The 15,348-nt window shown below is 48.8% G+C and overlaps 1 protein-coding gene across 3 annotated transcripts in view; it reads left to right on the forward strand.

The window, feature by feature from the left end:
* The first annotated feature begins 5,972 nt into the window (after positions 1–5,972).
* LOC119455428 (nephrin-like) overlaps positions 5,973–15,348 on the forward strand; it is a 286,932-nt gene continuing 277,556 nt past the window's right edge. For all 3 annotated transcript variants that reach the window (XM_037716834.2, XM_049668763.1, XM_049668762.1), the window contains exon 1: positions 5,973–6,833. In XM_037716834.2, the coding sequence (XP_037572762.2) occupies positions 6,740–6,833 (94 nt within the window). In that variant the 5' untranslated portion in view covers positions 5,973–6,739. The remainder of the gene's footprint in view (positions 6,834–15,348) is intronic.

Raw genomic sequence — 15,348 nt, forward strand, 5'->3', positions numbered from 1 at the left:
TAAATACTAAAAATAAAAATCTAGCACCATGGGCTGTATCAGGTGCGCTGGCATCTGTGATCACTGTCGCGCGTCGATTCGCTGCAGGTACCGCGCTGCTCGATCGCCACGCTTTCACATTTTGTTATAAGCACCCTGCACTGCACCAGATCCAATAAATTTTGCATGATTGAGCTGCTGAGTTGCGTCGGAAGCGTATGGAGTGACCACCGCATATCTACCAACCACTGACACGCGTCGTCGGGCCGCCGGCGCCTGGTTCTAAGCATTTCCCGACAGCTACGTACGCGCCTGCTTTCGCTAAATGAGGCAACCCTCAGCCGCGAAACGTAATGATGATCAAATTCAATCGACGATACGGTCACATGTGCCCAGCAATAACAATGAAATATACTGTAGTTCCTCTATCTGTGTCTAGGGATTGTTTATGCAGTCAATCCAACTGCACGTTGAAAAATTTCATTTCGTAATTTACTTTTGAACTAGACCAGAAGTGCTTCTAGTAGCTGTCACACACCCCTTGTTTCTCTATTGTGTCTAGGGATTGTTGATACAGTCAGTCCAATTGTGCGTTGAACAATTGTGCGTTATTTGCACGCCAGGTCTCGACGAAGCAGAGGCGGCTGCCGCCGCTACCGACGGACGAAACACCGTATCCACTGGCTGGGCTTGCTGTTGCCATGACACACCACACTGAGCGCTCACGCGAGCACGTGAAACATGTAACAAGTCAAGCAGCACAAGACAAGCAAAGCGGAAGAAAACAATCGAAATAATGCGCAGCGAAAATCACACAACCCAAGTGCGGCCGCCCTTCTCTCGCAAGGCCCACAGTCCATAATGGCGGCATAACATGTTCTGACGCTAGACGTCGCCCGTGTCGGGCAATGGCGCTACTCAAACGTCGGTTTGTGAAAACTTCTACACGAGGAAAAAGAAACGGGAAGACGAAGTCGATAGCAAATGATGCTTCTCACCAACCGAAACAACCGAAACGGTTGCGTGACATGTGCGCCTCATCGGCACTACTTTCGTAGCCTTCTGAGAACTAGGATTTTGCAACAGAAAAACAACTCGTCGAGTCAGTCGACCTGAGCACGCATTTGCACCTCAGACGTTTCGCTTACACATCTCATCTACTTATTTAGGTGACCCATTCGCAAGACCTCGAGCTCCGGTGGCACAAAATCGATGTTTGGTTTTACCCTATTGAAGAGAAACCTCTAGTTTAATGTTAACAGCAATTTTCTTACTCAGACACGCGTGAAACGGGGAAATTATCTCATCAGACTGCCGCTGAACTGATCTGAATAACGCTTGCTTCATATTAAAGAGAAAAACAAATTCCAGCAACTGGTAGAAGGAAAAAACGACATACATCACAATCTTGTTCAGTGCTCTTCTTAGGCGGACATATACGTATATAATGGATATGTTTGCACCTTACGTGACATCATTACGTTGTTTACTCGAGTTATGCGAGCGTCCTGCTCACAAATAATTCGTTTAATTCAGAGCGGTGCGATAACATATCCGTTTCTCCGTGTTGGATGTTGCAATAAGTACAGTATATAACTTGTGACATTGCTTTTGATGTAGAGTTAAAGTTGCGTACTTGACGCGTCAGTTGCGTCAGCTAATTGTTACTGGCTTAATAATCAAGAATGTGTTTGCAAGAGCCGTTAGACTTCCAACCTCAGTCCAACAAATCTCGTGTGAATGCTTGCTCCCCCTTCACCGTCTACCTCGCCCCTAGACGTCGGCCGGAATCAGTTGGCAGGGAGGTTAGCCAGACGCACATCAATCCTTTAGAAAGGATAGAAAAGAGAGCAAGAAGGAAAGAGAGAGAGAGAGATAGCACTAGTCTTTTCCCGTACCTTCAACCGTGTATAGACTCGGTGCAAATATTCAAATATGCGCGAAACTGTGCTCTCTCTATCTCCTCTCTCTCTCTTTTCCTCCCTGTACTCCCTTCCCCAGTGTAGGGTAGCAAACCGGGCGTGCGTCTGGTTAACGTCACTGCCTTTCCGCTCTTCTATTTCTCTCTCTCTCTCTCTCTCTCTCTCTAGCGCGCCGCTGTTTTGCGCATACGAGAATTGTTCGCGAGCGAGCTGAATTTGTGAAAGTTACGCTTGCGTATGAACAGTCACACAGGCTACATATCTACCTTACTACTTCGTTGTAAATATATGATGTAATCTGACATATATGTGACGTATGATATTAATAATTAATAATAATGCGCATGGGATTAGTCAGCTATCCTAAAACGCAGTCAAGAATATAACGCTACCATGCACTTCGCAGCAATAACACGCCCATGCAGACCCACGAGAGAGACACAAAGCATGCTTGATGCCTACCTTTTTGGCAATTCTTACGACAAGTGCCACGAGCGTTGAGCTTGTTTTCGAAATTTATGATCTAGCATTTTGAATATTGAACAGCGCAACAAAATACAATGACAAAAGACGAACACTGTACTTGTCCTTTCGCAGTGCTGGGCTGTTCAAACGTCATAAAATTATAATTGACAGTTCAACGTGATGATCGCTGCTTGCCTCGGCTTAGGCTTTTTGTTTAGAGGTAAGCCTGACTTACCTTCGATATCGTGCACAAAAATGCAGCTCGAAGTGCGTGGTTTACCCAGCTTATATTGAAGTTTGGTATCTGCTAACCCAATGACGCGCGGTTCCGCTGGATTTTATATACCAGTTATGCGCTGTAGGATAGCATATTACGCAATCACTGAGCAATCAAGAAGTGCGTTTCCGGGTAAGCGCTTTTATTTTCCCGAACCTTCTTTTTTTTTTTTTTTGATGATATGCTTGAACGATGTTTCTTTTTTCTTTTAGCTGTGCAGTAAGAGAAAGTGCGTTCTCGCTCAGGAGTATTACTTCTCCAGAACGCCTGCATAAGGTAGAAATCTTTATTGGTCTCTACTGTACTTAAGTACTGAACTGCGCTGACAAATAACATTTTGAAACGCACCGGTCCTGTTAGTTATTCCTTTACTGGGGACAATAGGTCTAATTAATATCTCTAAAGGCACTTTCGCAAATACTTTTTATTTTATTTCGCAGTTGAGCGTGTTTTGCGACTCTTCTATATGCGAGAGACACATCATATCAAGACTAATTGTAACGACCTTCGCTGCTGTTGTGGCACCGTCATTTCCATTGTCTCTATCCCTTTCTTGCCTTGTTGCACAACACAAAGCTTTAATTAACAGCCCGCTTTAATTCTGAAGCGACGCGAGAACTAACTAGAGCGAAAGAAGATAACGGAGTGCCGGTAACTTCATCACAGGTAGTTATGGTTTGCCAACTAACCTAAATAATAAGATAGAAGCACCAGAAAGAGATGCTGCACAAAGTCAATCCGAAGGTTTTATGCATCGTTATCACAGCCAAAAAAATCAAATTGTGGGGCTTAGGACCCAAAGAAAAACGAGCTACGAGAGACGTCGTAGTGAGGGTTCTCCGTAAGTTGACAGCCGCTAGTTTCTTTAACGTGGACCAATAGCTAAGTACACGGGCGTGTCTTTCTTGAACAACATGTTCTCTTAGGCTGTTTGGTACATCTTGTAGACAGTAGCAGTTTTATTTCTTCTTCCTTTTATTTTTGTCCGCGCCCGATTGAATGCGGCCGCCGTGGCGAGAATTTGAACCCACGAGCTCATGTTCTGACGCAGAACGCTACCGAGTAGGCACGGGAGGTGGGTGTTTCCCAGACAATCGCACTCGACCGGCAACACGAGCAAGTGCACTATTCTGTCCATAGGCTTTAAAATGAACTGACTCATGTGAAAGCCACGTGACTCAAATCCTGAATACCCGTACATTAACAGCTGCTAATTACGAGACTCAATTTGACGCAGCCACAGTAGTTGAGTCTATGCAGACCTGACGAAGTTCGTTTAGCGGATTTAGTGGCAAGCTTTCCATGGGCCTACAGAAGACTTCAGGCGTCCTTTATCGCCAAGATCTGAGCTCACTTCACGCTCATCCTCTGTTTCATAAATGATTCATTTGACGACTCAGTGCGCGCTGCAATTAAAAATCAGTGCCTCCCCCCCCCCCCCCCTCCGCCACCACCTTTTTCTTTTTCGATTAGGATCGATTTTCACAAGACGCTTGAGAGAAAACAATTCCTCGCATCATCTCCGCTATCGTGTATATATTAGCTACGTTAGTCGGAATAAGTTAGCTTCGTTCAGCCGGCCGTCCTACATAGGCATTAATTAGCTGTCCATATGATTTTCTTTTGATTGCTTTTTCAGTTATCGCACTTTACGCAGCCAGTACGTAGTGCAAACTTCGCTAGCGTTATAAAAGCAATTACAGCTATGCAATTTTAGCGGTGAAACACGTAAAAAAAAAAAAAAACACAAACCTTTAGCAGAAACAATAGGAAACGTTTTCAACAAACTTCAGTAAGGAATCCCGATTCGCGCCAATAGAAAACATTTCTTGATTTTGCTTTCGCGATATAAACTGACGATGTTTGAGCATTTACCCACAAGAAATTTTGTACCCGATGGGCGACGGCTTTCTCCTTTGCTCGGGTACGCTAAATGATCATACTACAACACTTTACCTTAACTACACATTTCTTTGTCCTTATATTGTAGAGCAGTTCAACCAATAGATTTTTAGTCGTCCAACTTACATGGCAAGCAAACAAACGCAGAACATTGGTAGCAGTGTTGCGTTTTGATCTTAACGGAGGCATGCCTTTGACGCGCCTGAAAAATGGAGTCCGTTGTAATGCGTACTTGAGGGTAAGAACAAAGAAAGCCTATATTCAATAAGAAAACCGTGGAGTACTTCGAGAAATTTCATCGCAACTCAATTTATTTGCGTTTGCTTTCTTTCCGTGTCCCTTCTAACTGCTCCATTTCTTTTTTTTTTTTTTTTTTTCGTCTTCCTTTCTCCACGTTCCGGTAGAAACGGTCGGAAGTTCTGCAGGCTGCGGGAAATCACGATGTCATAGGGCGTTAACCCAAGAACGCCGCCCGTGAATAGAACAACAAAGGAATACAGCGGAAAGAAAGGAAAAGTCGATCTGCGCGCCGAATGAGGAAAGTTTCTCGGCGTTCTTGACGTACGCATCCTCCCATTCTTCCGTCTTTTTTACGCCAACCGAGAAACGTTGGAACGAATAAATCTGGGTGGCTGGCCGCTTTGAGACGTCTTTATAGCTTCTTCGGGCCGCGCGTGTATTTCCATTCGGACAAGGCACTTCCTGACGTTATACGAACGCTTCATTCTCGCCCGAATATTTATAGCCGACGTCGCGCTTCTTCCTAATCTCTACCACGACTTTCTGCATTATTTCGGCGCGCACATTCGTAGTAACCCTCTCTCTCTCAGACCACGCGCGCTCCTTTCTCGTGCCCCCCCCCCCCCCCCCCCCAGTACTTACGCATCCTGGTTTCCCACGAAAGTGGTGGAACCGATGTTGAATAACAGCGTCAAGCGATCGCACAGTCTAGCGATCCAGTAAGAGCAGACCTTTCTCGCCTAAGGCGCTTTCGTTCGTTGACTCTCTCTCTCGTGTCCGATTGTGTTTTACCCCACCGATGCATCTGTATGGCTCTCCGGAGGAGGTCTTGGCAGAGCGCTGTCATGCTTACTATGGTACGCAAAACAAACACACGCGTGTCTACGAAAACCGCAAGTGCTGACGAAGATAAACAATTGCCGGGCCTCCTCACTGAGGACGAGCAGGTTAGACGGTGCCGGAGTGGCAAGAGTGCCACCCCCTTTGGTGCCGGCAGCCTCTGGGAAGAGACACGGTCGAGGGTCGGAGAGAGAGAGGGTCTGTCTAATGCCTTGCCAGCGCTCTCCCGGCTTTCAGCCGTGCGGTTTCCAGAGCCGGCCGCGGGAGGGCGCCACGGGCCTTGCCGAGCGGAGCGCGCCGCCGCAGCTTGGCTCAATGGGCTCCGTGGCCGCGATCGGAGGAACAACAGCGCGCCGCCCGCTGCCGCCGCTGCTGGCATTCCAGCCATCCGTCCAGCGTTCCAGCTCCAGTCTCTCCGGTTGCCCGGCGGCGCTCTGACCCCGAGGCTCGCACGCCGAACGGCTCCTCGTCGCGGCTCTCCTCCCCGGCCGCATCGCCGCTACTGACTGCTTCTTTTTTATTCTTCTTCATTTGCGCGCGCTGCGTTCGACGTGTTTTGGGCGAACGGCAGCAGTAGTCCGACCGGCATCGTCGCACCCCGACGGACATCGCGCGCCTATCCGGTGCCGCTCTTCTCCGTCGGGACCGGCCCACGCGGCCCTGAGCACGTCGTGGTCGTTCGCTCGCTCTCCAGGAGAACTCTTCTTCGAGCCTGCGGCGTCGCTTGGAGCTTCGCGCGTTGGATGCGCGCTCCGTGTTTCTTGTGGCGCTCTTTCTGCACCCCGCGACTGCTGTCCTGGGCCCCGGCTTGCGGGTCGCTCGCCGCCGCCGCTGCCGGAACAGCCGGCCGTTCTCGCTAGTGCGTTTCTCGGTGCGAGTGTGAGTGCGTTCTTCTTCTTCCACTGGTTCCTGCGGTGTGACCGGGAGCCAGAGGCGACTGGTGACCGCAACACTCTTGCGCGGCGCGCTATTATGGTGGTGCGTCGTTCGACGACTGTTGCCCGTGCGCGACAAGCGGCGAAGACGACGACAGCGTGCCTGTGTCGACTCTGAGCGCGAACTCTTCCGTAAGCTTGGATATCCGTCGACGGGACATTCGAGGAGAACCGTCGCCATGCAGTGCCGGAGGCCGTCACCTCGTCGGCTAAACCCTCCTGCGGGCATGCTACTACGAGTCTTCGCCGGCTGCCTGGTTCTGGTTAACACAGGTCAGTTGCTTTCTGCTCGATCGGAATCGCTCGCTGCGATTAAACGGCGCGCCTTGTACCTGCGAATTCTCAGAGGCGGAGCGCTTGTTGCTTCTTCGCAAGCCGTCGTGCGACGCAAGCAAGTAGGTGATTTCTAGTCATGAAGCGATGCGACGAAGGACGCCCGTCATTTTCGCTTCCAAGGTACCGCTTCCTACGTCTAATGAATTCGACAGAACGAACTTAAGAGTGATACTGATTTCTCGAAGCAGACGAACTTTTGTATTTTAGTTCGAGTTGTTTCGAACAGCCAGCGCGCGATCGCCGCATCTTTGAAAACACATTGCTTCGTGCCTGTGCATACTCTTTCCCGCATGACTTCTGTGATTGCAGGTGAGAGCGCGCTGCTTTGCGGTGCGCTCTCGCCATCGAGGTGCTGAACGCAAACATGATTTCATCTGCACTTGACTTTCTAGCGCACCCAGAGAGCACCTCGCAGTTTTGTCTGGGTCTTCGCGTTCTGGGGGTAGTTTCTGTTTACTGGACAGATAATGACACCAAGTTGAGGTTCGCGTCAGTCGTTGCTTTACTGGTAGTTTGTTTGGGAAGCGTACAACTAGGAGTGTTTCAAAACCGCGCGATTCTGCAGATCGACGCAATAATCTTGGGGACACCGTGAAGCAACAGTTCTTGCGCTGCAGCGGCGATGACGGCGATTTCGAGTGTTCCTAAACCTTGTCGCAAGCCAACGTTGAGCAAGCAAGCGCTGCATGGAAACTCGATTTTTATGAGCTTGTTTACGGCGACTGTGCCAGATTGCCTGACCCTTTTTGGGTTTTTTTTTTACTTTGTTTCTTTTGCGCACAGCATCTCGCTGCTCGGTGGGCTGCATCTGCAAGCAGACGTTATCAGTGTTTTTTGCAGAAGTCCATATCTGGCTCGTATACCTATAACGCACCGTCCACAACTTCTTTCGATTTCCTCTGTCACAAACTTTTCCCCGTGTATGTGAAATTTCATCACATATCACACGAAAACTAGACTGCGTTGAGGTCAAGGGACCTTACGAGAACATTAGTTCTTCATTCTTAGCGATTTTTTTTTTTCATTTCTCGACCACCAGCTTCTAAGCGCTGGTTGATGAAAATTGTTCATCGTCTTCAGAGATTTTGCTTTAGCTTAGCGACGGCCAGCTGCGCTATATCACCGCCTGCTTAAGTTAAGCTTCCATAATCTCTTTTTATCGTGTACTTGCTCTACACTTGTTCCTGTTGAAGTTTTCCCAAGTGCAGGATGTTTTCGAACTCGTCGCTCGCTGAATTGGTTGGATTGTTTTCGAGCTAGAGACCTCGTTCTTATTTTGCGTATACCGTTGAATGCTTGACGTAATTTCGTGTTAATCGATATTCCCTCCATGCGCCTTGAGGGACTTCTTGCTGTTATTTTACTGCGACGGCAGTTGGAAAGCTCGAAACTATAAGCTTGCCATTTCTGTATGTGCGTCCTTTTTTGTTTTTGTTATTTTTTTTTTCACGCTGTCGTTATCAATCATCATCCTGTCCTCTGCGACTCTGCGAAAAAAAACAACTAAATTTTGCTCACCTCAAGGACCGAATTTTCTTGCGAATATTGTCCCGGAGTACCGCATAGTCGCAGGAATGCTGAAAATTCTGCAGTCACTTTTTTTTTTAATTCACCACGAGCGCTCTGTTTAAGTACAATAATTTTACGTATTTACATCACACTGCAAACACAATAAATTTCCTCTTTTTTTGAAGTTCCTTATACGTTCTGCTTCGCCAGTGCGGAAATACTTCTTCTGCGACGCTTCCGAGGAAAGAAGCATGATGAGCACTTGCGTCGTCGGCGAACTTCCGCGAAAAATGTCTGTGCTAAGTTATTGATGTATATTTCCCAAATGCCGCGGTGGCATGCTCGAGCAAATCAGCAGCTACATGTAGTTAATAGGTGCCAACATACGCTGTAAAACCTGTTAACATTTCAGTTGTCATTTCGGGATGCTATTCCTACGAATTGAGTGCCTTTATTTTTTCTCTAATCTTCGTTATCTTAGTGTGCTACTCGTAATTTTTTTTTCGGCACCGTTTCGATATACTCATACAGTTAACCAACAGCCTTTTCCCATATTTTTGAAATGCAGCACTTATGAAACGTTCCTGTACGACCGCATATGCATCTAGTAAGTGGTTCGTGAGGAAAGGGAAAGGTTGACGCTATCTTCTGCAGCCCTTGAGGGAGCACGGCTCAGCGCCAAGATATGCATCTGCCTTAGGTTTTGTACTTGCATCTCACCTGATAGCTTCGCGAGAGAACCTATTTATTTGTGATGGCGACTGAAAAGAGCGCTTACGCATTATCTTGGTTTGCGATAGTTGGCCACGCATAACCCGGGTAACCATCGGCATTAAACATACGCGTACAAAAAGTAGAGTGACAGAGAGAGAGAGAGCTAGTCGCGAGTCTTAAATTATTCATCCAGCTCCGAATTCATTTACGTGCCACAGTCGCAGGCTATCACAGCAGAGATACCGCTATCGTGCTTGCCTTGCTCCTCAAAACAACGCTATCCCGGTCTGGTCTTTAAAAAATGACTCTTACGCACTATCGCGTATTACCCACTATGGCGTATTACCCACTATGGCGTATTACCCACTATGGCGTATTACCCACTATGGCGTATTACCCACTATGGCGTATTACCGACTATGGCGTACTATCCCACTATGGGGGCAGTACTGTCAACTGCGGCCTCCGAGATGCGTGAGCAATCTTGGAGTTGGCGTGGCTCGCGCAATCCCGCACGAATCTCCGAGCGTGAAGGTCACGTGATAGCTCAGCAGTTGGCGCGTCCGGTTACCAACCCATCGGCGAAGAGACGTGGCTTTGGATGTCCAGTGGTGCCCAAAGTTTGTTTTTCTTCGCCATGCGCTGCGGGCAAAGCTGAGAGTGAGAAGGTGGCCAACACGATGTAGCGTCAACACCACACGACGACGTCGGTTATGGCGAAAAGTTCCGACGGACAGGCCAAAGCATCCCAGTTTGGAGATTTTACAAGCAATGCGATCGGGCTAGTTGGTGACGACGCCGTGGTTGCTGCGGCCAGCGCGTACTTGACACAGAAGCAATCTCGCCTGTGTGGCCTGTAGCGCTCGTGATTGTCTTGCGTTGCCTGCAACCAATTTCGCGCTGCCTGCAACCAGGAATGTTTAAAGGTCTGCCGCGGTAAAAACGTTCACGCCAAGACGGCCTCTAACGCGAGCAGTCGCACTTGGAGAACGCAAAAGGGTCTCCAAAAGCTTGTGCGCCCTGGCAAGAATCATTCGACCGCATTCCATTGATCTTCTTTGGTGGCGGGTAAGGAAAAAAAGGGGGGCAAAAACCATCAATCCGTGCCGGATAATCAGATGTCGTTTAACGCACTTGCCATTGGCACTCATTCGCGGAGCCAGGAGGCAGAAGAAGAGAGAGGGTGAGGTGGCGGGGAGGGAGGGATGGTGGTGGTAAAAGAGGCAAGAAAGGAAAACGTTAGGTCGTTGTGTCTCGTTAAGGACGGTGGTGCAGCCTGCAGCCTCCGGGCCCAAAGCGGTGGCGGCGGCGATTCACTGCACCACATTGCTTGTTTTGTGCTCGAGCGCTTCTTGGGTCTCGGGCGTCGAAAGGACAAGCGGCAGTGCAGTGGGAAAAACAGGAGCGAGGAGTGGACGCAGCACCCTCCTCCTCTCGGAATCGAGCAACTCTCCCGATGCCACGGGCGGTTTGCGACGCTTCGCTCGCCCTCTGGGAGAACGGCGACGCGCGTCGCTCTTTCTCGTTGGCCCCGAACGTCCGGAATTCGGCGCCCACAGCAACGTTTCTAATTGGATCATCACGTGACGAGAAGCGCCAAAGGAGGAGGAGGAGGAGAGTCGCGGCTTTGGCAGAAAGGCCGCCACCGATGACCTGCTCTAGCTGTCTCTCCTCTTCTCTCAGACACACACACGCACGCACACTCGCGGACCCTGTCGGACGGATAGCAGCTCGCAGATTATAGCTACCGGTCTTCTTGGCTTTCCGAGGGCAACTCGGCCGTGGCATGTGGAAGCGAAGCGAACGGCCAGAGATGCCCGAACCGTAAAGTGAACGATAGGTTCGACAAGGAAGGAACTTGGGCACATGTTCCTCTCACGAAGAGACTTCCTCCTCTCCACTGTGCCTGCGTGAGCTTAACGTTAACTACGGAGGCAGAACTCTGCACATGTTGTCTTCTTCTACCCCCCCCCCCCCCCCTAACACATGCACACATACACAACAGATACCTATTTATTTTCGTGAACAGCAGATGTGCACTTACTTCGTAAAGACAACCGAACAGCGTTATATATGGTTGTTTCTTGTGGCGTAGAACTGGTTACCACACGTTGACGCGTTGTAGTTTTGATACGTATGGCGCCAGGTTTCCACACAAATGAATAAACACTTGCACACCTGTAAATAGTGCTTGCCGTTTCCCTTTGCATGAGACATTTAAGACGCTGGTGAACGTATTTAAGCTCCTAGTGCAGTGTACAGGAGGATCACGCGGAAGCATTACTAACGCCCTCTCTTGGATGCGCAACATTGTGCCTCGAACATCTATCTATCTATCTATCTATCTATCTATCTATCTATCTATCTATCTATCTATCTATCTATCTATCTATCTATCTATCTATCTATCTATCTATCTATCTATCTATCTATCTATCTATCTATCTATCTATCTATCTCACAAGTACAACACTCCACGCGCCCAACTAGACTACCGATGTGTTCATAAGAGCCAGCTGGCAGACACTCAGTGTATAAGGTAATAGTATAAATGTCCCGCGAATCGTAGATTTGCGACAACGGTTTTTTTTTTCTTTTTTTTTTTTTTTTGCCGCACCTTACCTTATACCGCGAGACAAAAGACGGACGTGGATGCCGCTAGCGCGAGTAAGCCTCCTCCTGTTCCGAGCACGTGTGTGCATCGAAAGCAGCGCTCGTTGTGTTATAGTACGCATAAAGGAACCGGTTGCCACTTCTCGAGCGGGGATTTAACCCAAGATAAACGAGCCCGTCGAACGTCGTCGGCTGGGGCATGGGCTTGCCGCGGCGCACGCATTTCGCTCGATTAGTCTCATATGGGAAAATGAAGTCGGACGAGGAGATTTCGGGAGAGAAGAAGTTCGCCCCCCCCCCCCCCCCCCCCTCTCTTATGCGCATCCTCGGTTCGTTCGAGAAGCGGAGACGCATTTCGCGGCGAATTTTTCACTGGAGGGCTGCCGACGCCGGCGAGCTACGCGCCCGGGACGTGCACACAGCTGCTCGGGCGCAGGTGTCTCGGTGCAAATCTGGCGCATTAATAGCGAGAGCGTATTTCTGTCCAGTAATTACTAAGGCCTGGGGAAAATTTATTGTTGGTTAATTTTATTCACTTTTTGGAGCCGCGCGGTGGTGTAAGCCTCGCTAACGAGCCCATCATTTCCGGTTAACTCGAGGGAGGACACGGGACATGTGTGAGACGATAAACGAGGCGATGGATATCGCGAGGAGTCTAGCATGCGTAATACGCTAATGTCGCGCGCGGTATATATATATATATATATAGTGCCGCTACATTGGAGCTCCGCGCGTTTGCAGTGCCGGCTCTTCGAATGCTCGTCGAGGTAGTGTTCGATTTTTCACGTTTTCGAGCTCTACGATTCGGGCTGCAGGTACAAATTCATCCCATTGATCACTGTGTATATCGCATTTCTCGCCAAACACCCGAAGGAGCAAGTCTCGCCATCAGCGACGCTAACATCTTGAACTTCTATAGCTGAAAGTCAGCATTCATCATAAAACACTCCTTTACTTCTTTTAGGAGGTGAAGAAATCGCAGCCGGTGAACGATGCTACCTTGGTACGAACTGCACGGAACAGCTGAGAAATTCACGGTTTTAGCGGGATAAATATGCGAGAGCAAAGCGATAACTGTTACCCGTCTCATAGCGACGATAAATAAGACTTTGGCAGTTAACTTCTCTGCATATAAGGTTCGAAAGCGTGCGCCTATTTTATTCTTATCTTCGCAATCTTTTCTGTCCTCTGACCAAATCTGCGTTAGCGTCAGCTACCTTCGCGTTTTCGTTGATTTGAACAGCGAATTATTATTTTGTCACACCAACAGCGACAATACTTGCCGATCGGATGGAGAGAGAGAGAGGGAGTAAATATAGGGAGGATAAGCAGATGAGAGTTTCCGGTTTGCTACCCTGCACGTGTCTGCTGGAAAATCGGTTTAGAAAGAGAGGATCAAGCAGCCCGATAAAAGGAACAATTGATAGGCAATGCGCAAAAGTATTGCGTGTCGGATCAGTATCCCGAGTTGCTGCGACGTAATCGACGTAAAGCCACGGCCCTCTTACCATGTTCTCTCGCAATGCACGCATTCCTGCGCTCAGATAATGCGCGCGCTCGCATACGCAAACATGATTTATTTTTCTTTCATTGTTCCTTCTCTCTCTTGGCGTTTGTACAAGCACCGTTACAACGCATTTGCCTATTTCAGACTAGGTATCGATTGTAATATCCAAGATACGACTTGCTCGAGCCGGAAAGTACACAAGCAAACTCGTCCTCTTTATTTCCTCGCTATCAAAGAGAGATGAAAGGCGCTTCTCTTCGCGAGTGCCCTCGGGGTTTGGCTTGACGCGTCCTCGAGGCAAACATTTCTCGAGAGTAAGGACCGCCGCCGCGGTAATCGTCATTACTTTAAACAGAGCCGCGCGCGCGCACACACACTTTGAAGACGAAGGGGGGGGGGGTCTCGCACTCATGGCCAAGAAGGAAACACTTGGCGCGGCTCCAGAGGATCTCTCCAAAAGCGTCGTCGTGCACGGTTTCTTGCCTTCCGTGGATCCGCGCCTTCCTTCATCCCCCACTCCTTTCCCCAGTTTCCTCCCCCCCCTCCCCCTCCCTTTATCTCCTCTCACTTCCCCCTCCACTGCCACGCACGCTGCCTAGGCGGACGCCCGTTTCCGGAGACGTAAATCTAATTTATTCCACTGATTCGTTCCCGCTTTCAACCGGCCATGCATTTCTATCCACAAGCGCGCACACACACAGCATCATGACTCCCGCTAAGCAGAAGCAACGGCACGAAGGACACAAGTCCGTTTGTGCTTTTTCGCGCAAAGAACAGCACATCCCCGTCAGGGAAAATGAATAATGCTTGTTTGGCGGCGTGGTTCTCTCTCTTTCTTTATTCTGTATTTGCCCAGTCATACGGCGCAGGCGATAAGGAAAAACTAATCAGAGTGAGCGACGGTTTGAGTCTTGTTTTGGTATGAGGCCAGGAGGCGCCAAGCTTTGTGCCCCCTCTACCCCTGCTTCTCGAGCCCCATTACCACTCGGTGCCCTATAGGAGAAAATAAAGATTCCCCAAAGATTTATTTCCGATCCGAAGTATTATGAACACCTGTTTGATGTGTGTTTGGCGTGCAACGAATGTTCATCGAGTGACCTAAAAGAAATTATTAAATAAACCAGTTCCTGCAATGTTTACACTTCGATATATCGCGCTGCTTTCCTCAACGGTCAATGTAAACATGTCCGGACATGTAATTTTCGAGAGACAATTCAGCGTCTCTGCGGAGCGCTTCGATTATACTTCCAGATCACGCGTTTGGAAAGCGTCGGTTAGCATATAGAGCAGTCTAGCTCTCTAGTATGTTTGAGCAAAATTGAAACATTTTTTTTTGGGGGGGGGGGGGAGGGGGGGGGGAAGAGGATTATTCTAGCCACAACACTCGGAATGCTCTCTTGTTTTGAAGAGGTGAAGGCGAAGCCCGCAGTCCGATAACAGATTGTGTGTTCACAGAACAAACACACGTGCACAGGAACACACGCGCATATTTACGAGATATTACTTTGCTGGTTTCAACGAAGTGTGGTCTTGGTACGGGTATCATATCTATAGGCCGATGAGAGCAACACTGGAAGCCGCGCAACACACTCCCATCTTGCAAACTGCTCGCTCTTCAGTACAGGGGGCGTTGTGCGCCATGTTGTGTTGTAAATGAATAGTGCTGCCGACTGACAGCACAGATTGCACCCAGCTTAGTCCAAATCGTCAACTGGCCTTAAGGAAGGGCAAGGAATACGTTTCTACGTTTCGCATCAAACTACTCGGAGGTGGCAGTTAACATTTTATAATTGAGGCACTGTTTCTGCCTTGTGACGGGTGTCAAATGCCGGACCTATAAACTAACATGGTTTGACACGCTAACTTAGTGATTAGCTGGAGCCCACTCATCTGAGTCAATACTGTCTTACCGTTACATTGAAGCGCAAAATGTGATGGATTGGCGATACGCAAAGGTTGAGTTCATTGCTTTGTTTACATGACACGCCTTCACCATTTACGACAATACGCCCATTGTGCACGACCACTAAAGAAGACATCCTTGCCCCTGGTTTCGCCGCGGTGCCAACAGATGGCAGCACATTTGCGTGAAGTCTAGAGCTGCTGTTC

The sequence above is a fragment of the Dermacentor silvarum genome, chromosome 6 (assembly GCF_013339745.2).
Source record: "Dermacentor silvarum isolate Dsil-2018 chromosome 6, BIME_Dsil_1.4, whole genome shotgun sequence".
NCBI lineage: Eukaryota > Metazoa > Arthropoda > Arachnida > Ixodida > Ixodidae > Dermacentor > Dermacentor silvarum.